The 15,414-nt window shown below is 56.0% G+C and overlaps 5 protein-coding genes across 5 annotated transcripts; 3 read left to right on the plus strand and 2 right to left on the minus strand.

The window, feature by feature from the left end:
• Positions 1–296: 296 nt before the first annotated feature.
• F5Z01DRAFT_644939 (glycoside hydrolase family 17 protein) lies at positions 297–2,084 on the minus strand. Its single transcript, XM_046262808.1, has one exon. It carries the CDS (start codon positions 1,768–1,770, stop codon positions 472–474), a length of 1,299 nt encoding a protein of 432 aa, XP_046121956.1. The 5' UTR covers positions 1,771–2,084; the 3' UTR covers positions 297–471.
• A 1,215-nt stretch (positions 2,085–3,299) lies between these two features.
• On the plus strand, positions 3,300–6,704 carry F5Z01DRAFT_692945 (uncharacterized protein). Its single transcript, XM_046266198.1, has 3 exons — positions 3,300–3,724; positions 3,781–6,027; positions 6,081–6,704. Exons 1-3 carry the CDS (start codon positions 3,617–3,619, stop codon positions 6,555–6,557), a joined length of 2,832 nt encoding a protein of 943 aa, XP_046121957.1. The 5' UTR covers positions 3,300–3,616; the 3' UTR covers positions 6,558–6,704.
• A 1,484-nt stretch (positions 6,705–8,188) lies between these two features.
• Positions 8,189–9,791, plus strand: F5Z01DRAFT_315104 (uncharacterized protein). Its single transcript, XM_046258984.1, has one exon. The coding sequence runs from the start codon at positions 8,330–8,332 to the stop codon at positions 9,509–9,511; it is 1,182 nt and encodes a 393-aa protein (XP_046121958.1). The 5' UTR covers positions 8,189–8,329; the 3' UTR covers positions 9,512–9,791.
• F5Z01DRAFT_315020 (uncharacterized protein) lies at positions 9,791–11,746 on the minus strand. The gene is made up of 5 exons (XM_046258982.1): positions 11,476–11,746; positions 11,350–11,409; positions 11,110–11,196; positions 10,927–11,049; positions 9,791–10,862 (listed from the first exon to the last, which is right to left on the minus strand). Exons 1-5 carry the CDS (start codon positions 11,560–11,562, stop codon positions 10,071–10,073), a joined length of 1,149 nt encoding a protein of 382 aa, XP_046121959.1. The 5' UTR covers positions 11,563–11,746; the 3' UTR covers positions 9,791–10,070.
• A 207-nt stretch (positions 11,747–11,953) lies between these two features.
• On the plus strand, positions 11,954–15,376 carry F5Z01DRAFT_701405 (exocyst complex component Sec5). The gene is made up of 2 exons (XM_046266412.1): positions 11,954–14,540; positions 14,601–15,376. Exons 1-2 carry the CDS (start codon positions 12,120–12,122, stop codon positions 15,309–15,311), a joined length of 3,132 nt encoding a protein of 1,043 aa, XP_046121960.1. The 5' UTR covers positions 11,954–12,119; the 3' UTR covers positions 15,312–15,376.
• The last annotated feature ends 38 nt before the right edge of the window (positions 15,377–15,414 follow it).

The raw sequence follows: 15,414 nt of genomic DNA on the forward strand, positions 1-15,414 counted from the left end.
CAGCAAAGCAGGGCCGTAGACGCGCATATCGTCGAAATTGCCAGTCATCCTCTCCTGACAACCATGATGCGCAGTGAGTGAGCTTACTCGACGGCGTCTGGCTTCGTAGAGCCTTCATGGTCGGCACGTCAAGTCCACATGCGGTCAGAGCCACGCGGAATGCCTAGTAGTATTCAGGGGGTGGTGACCCGGTTGTTGCATGACTGTGATACGCGGATATGATCCCGAGGCAATGCTTGGCAGTGTGAAATCATCAGCGTACAAGTAAGGACGTCAGTGCATGGGCATCACATGGTCTAGTACTAGAACGTTTCACGTCTCAAGGCAGGATTATAAGTCTATAGTTCATCCAAGATCTATCCTGAGCCGAAGTAGCCATCCATATGGAACCAAAATCAGACCTTAGGCAGACACAGCCGGCATGCTAACGATGTACAGCAATCCAAGGAAAACAGGCATCGCTAATGCAACCTAGAAGAGGGCGAGGGCGCTGAGAGCGGCAAGAGCACCGGCAGCGCTGATCTTGAGGAGTCCAGCGCCGTTGTCACCACTGGGAGTGGCCACGGCGCCCGCACCGTCCGAGGTGTTGCTGGCCTCCGCATCGCTGCTGTTGTCGGAGCCAGAGGTAGATCCGTTGCCAGATCCAGAGCCGGAGCCAGAGCTGTTGCCGGAGCTCTCCTCGGAGTTGTCCGAGCCACCGTTGGTGGCAGTGGCCGAGCTGCTGGTCACCATGCTGGTGTGGTCCGCAGAAGTGTGGGTCTTGGTGGCCTCGGAGGAGGTGCTGGTCTTGCTCTCCTTGTCCTTCTCATCGCCAGAGTCCTTGGGGCAGCTCAGGTCGAAGCGGGGCTCGGTGGACAGCTTGTCGGTGATGGCAAACTTCATCGAGTTGGCGGGGTTGGAGTCGCGGAGAGTGTACCAGAAGGTGGGGGTCTTGTTGAACAGCTTCTTGCAGCCGACTTCCTTCCAGTACTTCTCGGCGTTCTCGACGCTGGCCACGGCCTCGTCCCAGGTCTCACCAACGTAAGGCCAGCCGGTCTCGGTGACCCAGACGGGCTTGTCGCCGGCAGCGGCAAGGGTAGCCTGGTACGCGCTGTCGAAGAGCTTGCCGGCGTTCTCAATGCTGTTGCCCTTGTCGTTCTCGTAGTAGGGGTACTCGTGGACGGAGATGAAGTCGACGGCGTCGATGACGGCCTTGTTGGTGGAGTTGTTCCAGACGTCCCAGGTGTCGGCGTGTCCAACAGGCACGTCAGCAATAGCACTCGACTTGAATGCCTTCCTCCAGTCGTTGATGAAGCTGACAATGGTCTTGGGTGAGGCGCCTACACCCTCGGGGTCGTTCTTGAGACCGGTGACAGAGGTGCGGTAGAGATCCTCGGAGCCAATGTTGACGCCGATGATGAGGTCGGTCAGCTCGGAGCCATACTTCTCGATGGCCTTGTTCAGGGCGCTGATCTCCTTGTCGATGTTGTCAGTGCCTGAGGCCCAGACACCGAGGAGGAGGTGAGTCTTGGTCTCGACAGCGGCATCGAAAGCCTCAATGGGATCCTCCTGAGAGTAGGCCTGGATGTTGGTGTAGAGACGAGCCGAGTTGAACTTGCCGGGGGCACCGTTCAGCTTCGCAGCAGTCTTGAACTCGGCAGCAAAGTCGGCCTTGAACTTGGCAGAGCGGTCGGCGAGGGTGGCACCGCTGTTGAAGCCAAGGTAGTTGCTTCCATCGGCAACCGCCCCAACGGCGGCAATGCCAGCGGCAATGGTGGAAGTGAAACGCATGATGGATTAATGCTCGAGTATCGCAAGTCGATTCGTCGGATTGTAGTAGGGAGCGTGAGTGTGAGAAAGTACAGTTTTCAGTCAAAGATAAAAAGAATGTCGGAATGCAAAAGAGTGCAGCAATCCGTTGGAATGTGGTTGGAGGGAAAAGACAAGAGATACGAGAAGTAGGAAAACAAAGATGTCTTATTATGGCGTCGGTTCGAGGAAGAATGAAGGACATGGACTGGCGTGAGTGGAATGAGCGCTGGCTCAGGGGGGCCGGCGCCAGCTGCTTAGCGCATCGTGGCTTAGCAGACCCGTCTCAGGCACCGAGCGCGTTGGAGTCACGTGTAATCCACATGGTCGTTCCAGAATTGGGAAACTGTGGGCACAGCAGTCCAACCGGCACACGCGGCTCCAGTGACTTCCTTGGTCGCGTTCCCTGCTGAAGCAAGGGGTTTTGACATGGAGATTTCTGTTAATTATTCGTTTCTTTCGGGACGGGAGCAAAGTGTTCGTGGCTCGCACTTTGTGTTTCTCGCCTACGCGAAGCCGTCAGAGACACATGACGCATTACTAGGTAGCTTTCTGCTCTGATCAAGCCATCCAAAGCTGAAATTGCGCAGGAAGGAGTCCAGTCTGCAGCCACTTCAATGTTCGCCAGAATACGAGCATTGTTCGGCTGGGGGGCGCACGGACGGTAGACGGTGGTCCTGCAGTGGAGAAATACGCACTTTGTTAATATGGCCCGAAATAATCTTCCTCGGAAGCCGTAATTGTGCTTTTATTAATAGCCATACGAGATCAACAATGATATCATCCGCTGCCACTGCTACGCCTGAAGACTGAGACACATTTGATTCTCGACTTCTCGTTTGGCTCGAGTACTACGTAGGACGTTGGGAAGACCAACCAAAAGGTGCACATATCTAATATTACAAGTAATCACATGGAATTGAGTTTGATCCGGTTATAATATTCACTGCCAACCATCTAAAAGGTGAAGCAGGGCCCAGCTAAAACTGTGAAAGTTTTGTACAAGTAATTTCTCTATAGGTCCCTGCACTCAAAAGCTTCAAAGAGCATTGAATCAAGAACAGATGCCATTATGGTTGTGACATTTATCACATCAGTCATAAGAATACTGCAAGGCGCACTGCGACTGTTCGTCCACATGTGCAACTCACTCAAACCCGTTTTCTGGTGCTCCATGACCATCGCAACCAACAGCCTGCAGGGTTTGACGTCGCCAACACACATTGACATACATGTAGTCAACGCACGTAGTCCTCTAGCAAATAAGCTACTATTCTTGACGTCGCTCAGCAGCTCCCGAGTTTTCTGCCAGCTTCAAATTACCTTTCTAGCTCCATTCGTTGCTGGCGACGCGTGCGCCTGGAAAGAAGCCACCAGGTCTGGGGTAGCCTGGCGGGTGCCGGCATAAAGCCCCACCTATTGGCGCTAGCACAGCGTAGCAGCCATTCACAGCCAGTCCAGGGTGGCAGCAGCGACCGTCAGCCGCCAACCATCGTCCAACTTCAATCCGCCTTGCATTTGCGCCTTCAAGCTGCTAAACCTTGTTCATCACTTCATATCATTTCCAAACATCAAACATCTCTATTCTCTACTAGATGCCACAGCTCACTTGCTGCTTCCTGATTTTTGTCCCCTTTGTCGCGGAGCAAGCCTGATCACGGCCCGTCGCAGCGCATAAACTTTAACAAACCCCCGCCTACTCCGTACACACGCCATCATCCACTACGGGCCTATACGGCTCCATCGTCCATTGGGGACGCCAAGGAAGCGCATCGCGAACACGCACTGTCGACACTCGATACTTGATCGCTCGCCCGTCTTCCGTCCCATGGCGACAAGTGTGGTCGAATATCAGAAGGCCATGGAACCTACAGAACGCTCGAGCTTAACGTTTCTGGATCTTCCACTGGAAATTCAAAAGGAGATTCTCTTCCAGGTACATAGAATCCCTGCTCCGGCATCGCTCGCGCCAGTAGCTAAACATATCTACAGTGCGCGCAATCCGACCTCATCTGCGTCGCTCTTGCTTCACGACATTTTCGCGACCTCGCCGCTTCGATTCTCTACCGCGAATTCAACATTATCTTTCCTGACGATGAGGAGATCCTGCTGGATAAGCCCATCGACGGGCTCGCCGGTGGCCTCGATACGTTAACAACGAGCGATTACAACTACGCACAGCACCTCAGAGAGATCTCAATGGATACTCTGAGTCTTGGGATGAAGGGGGAAATGTCGTACCAGCCATATCTATACAGAGCTAGCTGCGGAAAGTTCTTCAACACGCTGCTCTATCTGACTTTGAAAAAGGCCCAGAAGTTAGAAACATTCAAATGGAATATCCGGGTCGAGCTGACCCGACAAGTGTACCGGGAGTTGCATCGCATGGGCAGCCTGAAAAACCTCCATCTCCGTATGCAAGCTGGCGAATCGTACTACATGCCCCCTCCTCCCCTACCGGCTGCACCTATACCAACCGCCGCCGAGGTATGGACGCCCGATCACTGGTCCGGCCCGCCGCCCGCGATGCCATCCACGGTGTCGTTGCCCTTGACAGTGAACCTTCCGCCACTGCCCGGGCCGCCTCCTGCTCTGGTACCGCCATCCAAGAAGCTACCGAAGAGTCGGGCTGCTCGAAAGGACAGCTTTTTCAAGGAACCGCCGACTGTGTCTGGCTTCGCGAAACTACAGTCGCTTGCGGTGCTGGACATTGATGATCTTGATATATCCACAGAGCTCGCTGCCTGTGTCAAGAAATCGTCAAGGACGCTGAAGAGGCTCTCGCTGTCCTTCTCGTCCAGCCTCGCCACGGAAGCTCGTAGGCCACCACACGACTCCGACCCTGATGACTCCGATATCGATGAGGAGTTTACTGTCAACGGTCATGGGCATCAGCATCACCACCACAACCACGAGTCGACCAGTGCCGCCAAGGTCTTCCGCGCACAAGAGGAGCGCAAGGTGCAGGAGTCATTCCTGGCACGCATCTTTGAGGTCGAAGCTTCCCCATCATTAGCCGATCTCGCAACGGCCGCGTCAGATGACAAAGGGTCTCCAAGTGGTGCTGCCGATGGACCATCGGACAGCCGAGAGACGCCAGCAACAGACACCGACTCTCGGGAACTAGTTCGACAGTTCCTCCACGCCGTATCGGACAATTTTACGACACTTTCAAGCGGAACGCAAGAACGCACGTCCGCATACCGGACTCTCCTGAATGTGCTTGAAAAAGCTGCCCTCGAATACATGGGAGCTACAGGGCCTGAATCGCTTGGTATTACACCGGAAAATGTGAGCCAAGCCCTGGCAGTGGAAAACGAGGCAATCAGCGATGGGCGAGAGGGGAACGGGGGCGCCTTCGACTCGGAGCAGGGCGGCACGGCCAAGGAAACCACCGACAGTTCAAATTGTGCGGAACCTCTGGAGGCCCAAAGTTCGAACCGAGACGACCCTGTTGCTACTGGATCATCGCCATTACCGAATTCAGGAAACGGCGAAGAGAGATTGCGGTCGAAGCATGGATTCTATGTGCGCCAGATGGAGACACTCAGCAACCGACTGAGTGAGCTACGGATAGAAGGCAATGCTCAGGATGCCAATGAGATCGACAGTCTCGTGGGACTGCTTGCGCAGGCTGAACATGACACGCGGCAGATTGAGCACCAGCTGCAGAGCAAAGTCGCCGACGGTCAAAAGGCTCCATTGGAAACCGGTCATGATGTGCGCGACTACTTGAAAGAAACAAGAGGTCACTCACTTGAGTCTCTGAGCATCTATCTCATTCCTGTCAGAGCGTCCGTGCTGTCGCGTGCGGTCGACCTGCGCTGTCTCAAGCAGCTCACCCTGCTCAACGTTGGGAGTCAAGCTGCGATTTGGGCTGCGCTCACAAAGGAAAACCAGAATTCTCCGTTACCGCTTAGGAGTGTCTTCACAGACCATGTGAGCGACGCGCTCCTGACATGCCTGTCGCAATTACCAGCGCTACACGACTTGTTCATGGTCGAGCAGAGCATCAAGAACAAACCGGAAAGCCTGGCACCGCGCACCACCGTGACGATTGAGCAGATCAAGAAAATGGTTCTGCAGAAGCACATGCGCACCCTTCGGCGCCTGATGATCAAGGACGACGACAGCCACGGATCGAGGAAGTGGGACATTACCGACAAATTGATGAAGCTCATATGCTTTGGGGGAGAGCGGTTGGAAGAGCTGGCGATCTGCCTCAATATATCTGCGGTGGTGAGTGACGATGACAATACCTCGCGACAGGACCGACTGACATATTCTCATAGCATACTATGATCCAGAACATCAGCCAACTGAAGCAGCTACGCGCTTTCCACATACTGCGATTCAAGAACAACGACACCTGCGTGTGGGTGATGCGGGAGATTGTCAAATTCGTGATTGACAGCTTGGCGCATGTTCCGGAATCGAAGCTCGAATACGTTGGCATGGAGGATGACCGTGTCGACCGCATTCTGCGGTTCTCACAGAAAGACATGGATCATTTCAGGGAGGAGAGAAGGAGTGCAAGGAACAAGAAGGGCAAGGCAAAGGCGCCGATTGCGTTCGTGCCCAGTCCACCGTACAATGCGGGCTATTCTTCCACGGATTCAGGGCTGTTGTCTTCAACGAGCGACACGGAGAGTGGCAGCGACGAGGACTTTGACTGCGATCCCAGGTTCAAAGCAGTAGGGCCGCTCCGTTTCAGCGACATCTGGGGCGTCAAGATCTTTGAGAAGGAAGTTCTGGAAGCCCGACTTTAGCGCTGATTTGGAACCCAGATTGTTGTATAAAAAGCGTTGCATTTGTTGACAGAAGTGTAGGTTTAGGTTTAGCTGATACTTTGGGCTGACATTGGAGCGGCCAGCACGTAGTAATGTCGATCACAGACAGTATGGAAATGCTGCCAGCGCATGAGGATGAGGTGCGGCGTAATTCAAGTTAAGCATGCAGCTGCATGACGCACGATGAAGCAGTACAGCGGCGCAGTGATTACGAAGCTGACGATGAAAACTGATGGTTCCGTCTCCTCTCTTCCACCGCTACAATGGCCCATTGTCCACCGTGACGCTGCTAAGAAATAGATTGGTGGCTGCGTGGTCTCTGAAAGGTGATCCGCACGGGAAGGATGCGGGAAGGAATCAGTGCGCAGAGAGCGCTGCTAGGGGCTGGCCATAGAGTCGCATACCTACGGTAGATTCTTCTACCTCAAGTAGGTAGTGAGGCCTTGGTGAAGCCTACAGATTATCCCACTTCATCAAGACCAACTAAGAGTCAACCGTCGATCCCCGATCGAGGGCCTACGTGACAGCAGCAGAAATATCCCACACACCGACCTTGCAAAGACAAACCGACGATCATCGCCTGCTCGAGCTGCCCCCGATGTCAGGCCCTTGGTCGCCGACTCGCCGCGCGGGGCTCAAGGGCTCACAGCTTCGAAAGCCAGAAAGAGCCTCTTTGGGCGTATGCGAATCTTTGCCAGCTTGCTTGGTATTGGCGATTTCAGTCCGGAGGTCATGCATCAGTCCATAGCCACGCATCGGGACAATACTTACGTAGCCCCAAGCTAAGCTATCAGGCTTTAATGACACCCGCCACTTCTGTTTGATAGCAATGGCCAAACTTGGCGCATCACATTCGCAGTTTCTGCCGCGTCCTTATCAGCACCGCCAAACTATCCACAGATAGTAACCTTGCCCTCGATCGGACAAGAAGAGGAGATACATATAGGAAAGCAATGGCGCATGTGTGACAGCCATGAGAGCTGTAGCTTGGATTGGCTGGGACCCCGCCCCCGCACCCTGGTCCTGCCTGGACCCTGAATCTTGGCCCTTGGCTTGACCCTTTGACCTTGGAAAGTTGGGCCTGCTTCTGAATTCTGGCGGCACAATCGGCCTCTTCGGAGGCACTGATGGCAGCACACAGCTTGCGGATGCAGTCACGCGAGTCATCTTGAACGATGGCTAGTGATCATTTGCCATTCGCGCTGTTGAGGGGTCCTCCCACGCAGAAGCTTGGCTGCGATGTGGCCTAGAGGTAATAGGGCCTCGACCCCTGCCAGATCTAATAACTTTTGTTCTTCTGACTTCACCTCATCATTTCTGATACACGTTATTCTCAGTTCAGACTTGCGATGATATTTGATCTCAGTCTCCGCAACGGGGTATTGTTCTGTGACGTTGGCGCGACCCAAAAGATCGACGCCACCTCTGCACACTCGAGCTGCTCTCCGAGGTTTTTGGCGAGACACCATCCGAAGAAGCAATCCTCAACTGAGCCCCTGATCATCCTTGCCTGACTCCCTTGCGTGGGGTCTCGCTATGAACCAGCATTGACTGAGAAGCTCAGTCCAAACAGAAGCTTTCACTTTTCATCAAACCGAAGGATGCTCATCAGGGTCGCACGATAGCCAGCTGCTATCCTCACTCGCCTTGGCTTACACGCATTCAGGCGACTTGACAGTCCACACCACTGGCAACTTATCCAGATCGAACATTTATCATCATCGAGCAACAACGATTGAAGGCTCACGAACATGAGGCATCTTTTTGGTGTTTTCAGCGCAACGTTTGGGTACCAGTATGAGGATGCTGCGCGACTGCTGTTGCAGCCATCCTTCCTAGGCGCGCAACAGCTGCAGCAACCTCCACAAGACTCGACACAGGATCGCACAAGGGTCTTTCATACAAAGCGCAATCCTTCACCGACACCGTCGAAAAGCTCAGATATTCTACATCTCCCTGCGGACTTCTTCTTTCTTCTGTCCGACCATCTCGACACACCATCGGCACACGCACTCTCCTTGACATGCCGCGCATTCTACAATCTTGGTCTTCCCAAGACGCGACAGAAACTCGAAGACCAAGACAAGCGAGCGCTTCTCACCTTGCTGGAGAGGGACAGCCTCGGCGACGACTATTACTACTGTCAAAGATGCAACAAGCTGCACACCTACCGCGACACCTATGGCCCTCACTTGGTCGAGGAACGCATTGACAAGTCGCAAGCCTTCGTCTGTGGCATGCGCGATCGCTTCACGCCCATGGGGAATGCATACGACCTCGGCTATCATCACGCACGACTCGTCATGAACCGACACTTTCACGGCCACGGCGGTATTCCCATCCAGGCCATCTGTCTCCAGCACGAGGCGCGACGCGAGGCCGTCACCATTCGCTGCTCGACAGCCGCCAACATTATCGACGACGAGCTTTATCTGCGACGCTCCTATGACTTTGTCCTCAGCAACGCGGACGTCCCTGCGTTCCGTCGCTGCACTGGGCACCGCGATTTCCGCCTATGCGAGCACACCCCCTTCTTCCGTAACTCGTCCGTCTACCACCAGGCCCTCCCCGAGCTGCAAAGAAGGCCGCGCGCGCCGACGAACAAGGACGAGTTTGTGCCATGCACCAGCTCGCCGGGGTCCTGCGGCCTCTGCCTCCTCGACTACGACGTCTCCATTGTGCGCATCGACAACGGCGCGGCCTGGAAGGTCATGATCGAGGCGTACCACTTGCTTGGCGCCTGCCGGTCCCCTGATGACTGGAAATGGGCGCGCTTCACGGAGAAGACGCGTCCGCACCTGTTCCTGCCCAATCGACCGAATCGACGGGGCAGCGGCTACGGTCCGGGCGTGGTCAAGAAGGCTTGGTTGCAGGCGGGCGTGGCGGGCGTCGTGGACGGCACTGATGTGCAGCTCAAGCGCCATTCTATTTGAGACTTGCAAGGACCAGCGCAAGGAGCTTTTCTCTCGTACATATTTACGACGCATATACCATTTTCCTTTTGCATTTTCAGGCTGGGGAGATCATTGGGCGTTTAGCATGGAGGAGTTGACGTTTCCCTATCAAAGCACAGGTCTTGTCCACACATGTACAACATGGTATCAGGCTTCGAGGCACATCAAATGTTGGATGATTTGAGACATTGAATTCATCTACCGTATTCCTCCATCTCTCTCTCTCCATCTCATGTCAACTTCATAGCGCCGTTATAGCTGGTACACTTTTCCAACATGAGCAAAGACGGCAGGTCCATCAAATAAGGCCGCGTCTTCCCTCTCGCCATGAACTGAAACTATGCACATGGGAACCGCCAAGAAACTAAGAATCAAAGGGATATGCTATGGTGCGCGAGCGCGCGTCGCACTTTGTAGATTGGCGGGCCGCGGAGCCAGGTATAGGTGGTGTTGTGGAATTGGGTTTGTTGTGTGGTTTGTCGGAGGTTGTTGATTGGTTGGTTGTTTGGTCGTCAAGAGGCGTTGTCTGTCTGTCTATTTACAGCCTGGAGATGATGGCGTTGGCGTACTCGTGGGTCTTGGCCTTGCCGCCGAGGTCGCCGGTGAGAGCCTTGCCCTCGGCGAGGGTGTCGAAGATGGCCTTCTCGATGCGGTTGGCGTGCTCGTTCAGAGACATGTGACGCAGCATCATGATGGAGGACAGGAGGAGGGCGGTGGGGTTGGCAAGAGCCTTGCCCTCAATGTCGGGGGCGGAGCCGTGGACGGCCTCGAAGATGGAGCACTCGTCACCAATGTTGCCCGAGGGGGTGAGGCCCAGGCCGCCGATCAGGCCGGCGCACATGTCGGACAGAATGTCACCGTACAGGTTGGGCATGACGAGGACCTTGTCGTTGTAGGGGTTGGGGTCGGTGACCATCTTGAGGCAGGTGTTGTCGAGGAGCTCGGCGTCAAACTCGATGGAGGGGAAGTCCTTGGCGACGCGCTCGGCGGTCTTGAGGAAGAGACCGTCGGACATCTTCATAATGGTGGCCTTGTGGACGACGCGGACCTTCTTGCGGCCAATGGCCTCGGCGTGCTGGAAGGCGAAGCGGAGGACGCGCTCGGACGCCTCGGCGGTGATGAGCTTGATGGACTGGACGACGCCATCGACGACAACGTGCTCGATGCCCGAGTACTCGCCCTCGGTGTTCTCACGGATGAGGACAGTGTCGACGCCGTCGTAGGGGGTCTTGTAGCCGGCAACCGAGCGGCAGGGGCGCAGGTTGGCGAAGAGGTTGAATGTGCGGCGGAGGGTGAGGTTGAGAGAGACGTGGCCCTTGCCGACGGGGGTCTGTCATGGTGTTAGTTGGTCACGGCGCGGCGCGCTGGCCTCGCAAAGCCATGGATGGACGTACAGCCAAAGGTCCCTTGAGGGCGACCTTGTTCCTCTTGATGCTCTCAATGGCAGCATCGGGAATGGCGGTCTTGCCATCCTTCAGGATAGGGGTGACATCGATGGGCTCCCATGACACGGGGGCCTAGGAACATTTGTGTTAGCTGGCACACGACCTGGTGTGTTTTGGATGGGCTCGACGAACCTTGGCGGCAGCGAAGATGTCCTTGACGGAGACGGCGATTTCGGGACCAATGCCGTCACCCTCGATCAAGCTGACGAGGTAGTTGCCCTATAGCGACACAATGTCAATCTCTTGTTCCATGTTGTACGATCCGGTTGCCCGTCCGCGACCCAGAGGCTGTCTGAGTGATTTTCCCCAGACAGCCAAGCCAGCCTCGCGAGTGACGACACAACCAATTGACCTCGGGAAAGATGCACGTACGTTCGAGTCCTTGTTGCCGTTGTACTTGGCGACCTTGTCGTTGGCAGAAGAGTACGAGCGCTGGACCTGCATGCGTGGTTAGCGACGGTAGCTCGTCGGAGACGCACATGTGCATCCATCACGTACCGAGAGAGACCAGGTGGCGGCAGCGCGAGGCGCCGTGCGCAGGCATTGCCTGGGCAGAGGGCTGGCAAAGGCTCGTAGGCTCAACATCTTGACAGCTCAGGTCGTGGGATGGCGAGTACGTGTGGGAAAGGGGGAGGAGGAAGGAAGGGGACTTGGAGAAAAAAAAACACAACCAGAGTGGAAAGCGAAGATAGCGCGCGGAGAAAAAGTGAGGTCTCGGTCGGTCGGCTGGGAGCGGGCGACAAGGACTGGAGCCGGCGATGGGATGCGTGTTTGGCCTGCCCGACACGGATTTGGAGCCTGTTGGAGCAGCTGCTGTGGCTCCGGCTTTGACCTCGCTCGGAGCCGTCGTATTCCGCTCTAATGGCCGAGCGCCAAGACGGTGGCTAGGGTGTGGCTGGTGCAGTCGTTTTCAGCCACATGTAGGGGGGCTGAACCTCTGGAGTGGCTGAGCTACGGTAGCTCTACAGTCGCGACAGCTCGAAGCAGCGCATCGCTGCGACGAATGAACAGTACTCGCAACAAGCGAAGCTTCATTCCAAGGCTCAGATGTCGTAAATCTCAACTACCTCACCCATTGCCCGACAACACCACCAACTCGTCCAGCCGAGAGCATGACATCGACGTGATCGAGCGACCGCGCCATGGCCGAACAAGAGCGAACAGTTCTGGAATTCTACCAGCTCCCGACAGCCTTTCCCTCAGAATGGCCCGCCGAAAAGGACGCAGAGGACTCGTCCGGCGATGAGGATGCACAAGACCCCAAACTCCAGCATCGCAAGTCCCGTTACCAAGCGCTGGAACGGGCCGCCAGCAACCGCAGGAGCAGCCATGTGCCAGGCTCGGAGGGCGGCAACGGCAGCGTGAGCAACCTCGTGCAGAAGGACGAGCCAGATCCGCTTGGCTCCGCGAGCAGTGTGGTGCAGACGTTGAAGGCTATGGGCTACCGCCAGGTCCAGGACGACGCGCGCTACCGTAACCGATTCCTCCTGTCATCGACGAGCTTCTCGCCGGCTCTCTTTCTCTCTCATGTGCACGCCAATGCGGACACGCGGACATTACTCCAAGGTCTAGACTTCCTCTCCCAGTCCATCGACCAAAAGTCCGCATCTCTCAAAGTACTGGTAGAGTCCAACTTTGAGCGCTTCGTCAAGGCCAAGGCAACCATCGACAATGTCTACAAGGAGATGAAGTACCGAGGCGCGGAGTCCCAGCACCTGCACGCTCGACCGCACTCAAGACACGCGAGTCGTAGCAGCTGGCGGCAGAGCATGAATGGCCAGGGGCTGAACAACCCGTTGGCAGCCCCCATGAGCGACCGCCGGCAGAAGAACGCCCTCACAAAAGAGAGCGAGTATGGTGTCAGAGGTATCAAGGCTCCATTGCTGGATGTGTCAGCCAAGGCTGAGGATGTCTGGGGTCCCGCGCTGGGTGGTCGTGAGAAGGAAGAAAATCTAAAGACTGTTTCGGCGCAGCTCGACCGCTATAAAGAGTACATTGAACTCAGTCCGGCGATTGCAGACAGCATCAAGAGGAAGGACTACGAGACACTAGTAGAGGAGTACAACAGAGCGCGGAAGTTTGCCGACTCGGCACGCAGGTTAGCGGAAAGTCTCCAAGGTGACGCCCCAAAGGACGCGCACCTATACCAGATCCTGCTGGCGGGACGAATGTGGCACGACGTGAACTCTCAGATTCATACGTTCAAGAGGGACGTGTGGAAGCGGCTGACTTCACTCCATACACTGTCGAAAGCGGAGGCCGCGCCTGGGCGGGGCCAGGACCATCATCTGGAACTGATCAGCTTGCTGTTGGAGTTGGGCGTCAGCGACAACCCTGTCTGGGTGTGGCTGTTGAGTCGCTACGACTATCTCAAGGGTAAGATCCAGACAACGGTGGAGAGATCCACAGTCGAGATTGAGGTACTGCGACGGAGGCTGGCGAGCGCAGAGAAGCCAACGCCTCACGCGATTGCTGCGCACCTGCGATCGCTGGGCCGACAAGCTACTGAAGAGAAGCCCGCGTCCAGCGACTCGACAGACGTGATTGAACTGTGGGATAAGATGTTGGGATTCTTGTCGAGCCTACTGTCCACATCCGGCATCATCGGTGAGGTGGTCGAGTTCTGGAACACTGTCCAGGGGTTCATTGACGGCAAGGCCCAGAGGAACCTGCCAGCAGGCTATAACGGCGAGTCGCGAATACATCATCAGTTGTCGGACAAGGTCGTTGAGGACCTGAAAAAGGGCGTCATTGAGCTCGTGGAGACGATTCGCGATCATACCTATGAGTTCTTCACTGGACCCCCGCCGGAGGATATCTCGCTGCTCTACTCGCCGCTGCCCCCGACGCCTGGTTCGCCTTCGCCCAGCACGCCTGGCGCGAGCGCACTCACTCCGACTGGGTTGAGAGATCCTCGTTTCAACTTTGACGCCACCAATCCGCCTCCCCCATCGCCAAGAAGAGGCGAGAGCTGGGAAAAGCTTGCCTTCTGGCCACCGTGGTCCAATTCACTAAGCGGTGTCTACTACCTTTCCAAAGCACTGGCCCTGGTCGGGTCAGGGGCCTCTGACCTAGCAGGTCTCCAGCCGGTGGCTGTGGGCGATAGTCAAATCGTGGAACGGCTCAAGTCGCTCGTCGCAGCATCCCGCGAACGTTGTGTGACCGCGCTGTGCGCGGCGTGGAATCGAGATGCCGAGAACATCAAATATGTCGAAGACTGGCAGCGCTCAACCGAACTAGGCGACGTGACACGCATGCCCTCGAGCTTCTCCGCGTTTGAGGGGACGCTCCTCCTGGGCATGCAAAAGATTCTGTACATTTCCGAGGCCATGTCCAAATCAGGGGCCATGGACATTGTACCTCCCCCTCCGACCAAGTTGCTGCAAATGGTGCGCAGCCAGTACGTGTCGACCCTGTACAAGGCGCTGAGCGGTATGGTTGAGAACGCGGAGCGGTCCGTCAAGAAGGCGGACGATGCGTGGGCGGCAGAGAGCGAGTGGTCGACGGCCTCGCCTATTGCTGAAACGCTCCTCAGCAGGAGCACGCTCGACGCGGGCGATCGCGTAAGTCGAATTCCCCCAACCTGGTTGACGGTGTATGACTGACACTAACTTTTTGCGCAGAATATTCGCATGCTGTTGACCCTGAGTAACTTGCAAGCTCTCCGCTCCCAAGTCGTGCCTAGCCTCAACTCGCAATTCGAAAACGCCTTTTCTGTCAAACTGACGGACGAGTCCAAGACCATTCGGGACGTCCTCGGCCAGATTGACGCCCGTCTCTTCCAGTCCTACACGAAAAAGTCCATCGAACAGCTGCGTGTCATCATCTCTGCCGGTCTCAGCCGGGACGACTGGGTGCCTGCGGCAGGGACACGACCGACGGCCGCGAAGCCATACGTCTACGAGACCCTCTTGACGCTGGTGCTCGTCCACTCCCAGGTCTCCACGACAGCATCCTCCCTCACCCCGCAAGTCCTGTCCTTCCTTCTCGAGCAGACATCGTCCCAGCTGCTGGAGGCATTCCGCCGCCGACCGAAATATCCCCTCGAGGCTCTCATGCAAGCCACCCTCGACGTGGAGTTTGTCGCCCAGACACTGAGTCACTACACGACGGACCGCGCGTCGGAGCTGCAGGGTCAAATCTACCAGGAGCTCGACAGCCGCACGGACAATGACGCCCGGGCGCGACTGCAGAGTGAACTCCCGGAAATGAGGAGTGTCCTGAAGAAGTTGAGGGAGGCGAGCAAGAGTGAGTTTGCGTGCTTCAAGAAGCCGAAACGGCCAGGCCAGAATCCGAGCCGGACGAACAGTGGCTTGAGCGGCACGTCAGTGTAATGGTATATGAGTTAGGTTTAGGCAGCGGCTGAGCATTTGATGAGTTTCTCACGATAGAAAGCATGATGAGATATGAACAGGAGCTCACAATTGCCCGTGAGGC

This window comes from Emericellopsis atlantica, assembly GCF_019669845.1.
Source record: "Emericellopsis atlantica unplaced genomic scaffold F5Z01scaffold_3, whole genome shotgun sequence".
Classification (NCBI taxonomy): Eukaryota; Fungi; Ascomycota; class Sordariomycetes; order Hypocreales; family Bionectriaceae; genus Emericellopsis; species Emericellopsis atlantica.

Coding starts and splice junctions, on each gene's coding strand:
- F5Z01DRAFT_315020 (XM_046258982.1), bottom strand. CDS start 11,562: ATGTTGAGCCTACGAGCCTTTGCCAGCCCTCTGCCCAGGCAATGCCTG. Junction 11,050..11,109: donor ACATCTTCGCTGCCGCCAAG/GTTCGTCGAGCC, acceptor AAATGTTCCTAG/GCCCCCGTGTCATGGGAGCC. Junction 10,863..10,926: donor CCCTCAAGGGACCTTTGGCT/GTACGTCCATCC, acceptor ACACCATGACAG/ACCCCCGTCGGCAAGGGCCA.
- F5Z01DRAFT_692945 (XM_046266198.1), top strand. CDS start 3,617: ATGGCGACAAGTGTGGTCGAATATCAGAAGGCCATGGAACCTACAGAA. Junction 3,725..3,780: donor AAAAGGAGATTCTCTTCCAG/GTACATAGAATC, acceptor ACATATCTACAG/TGCGCGCAATCCGACCTCAT. Junction 6,028..6,080: donor GCCTCAATATATCTGCGGTG/GTGAGTGACGAT, acceptor ATATTCTCATAG/CATACTATGATCCAGAACAT.
- F5Z01DRAFT_644939 (XM_046262808.1), bottom strand. CDS start 1,770: ATGCGTTTCACTTCCACCATTGCCGCTGGCATTGCCGCCGTTGGGGCG.
- F5Z01DRAFT_701405 (XM_046266412.1), top strand. CDS start 12,120: ATGGCCGAACAAGAGCGAACAGTTCTGGAATTCTACCAGCTCCCGACA. Junction 14,541..14,600: donor CGCTCGACGCGGGCGATCGC/GTAAGTCGAATT, acceptor CTTTTTGCGCAG/AATATTCGCATGCTGTTGAC.
- F5Z01DRAFT_315104 (XM_046258984.1), top strand. CDS start 8,330: ATGAGGCATCTTTTTGGTGTTTTCAGCGCAACGTTTGGGTACCAGTAT.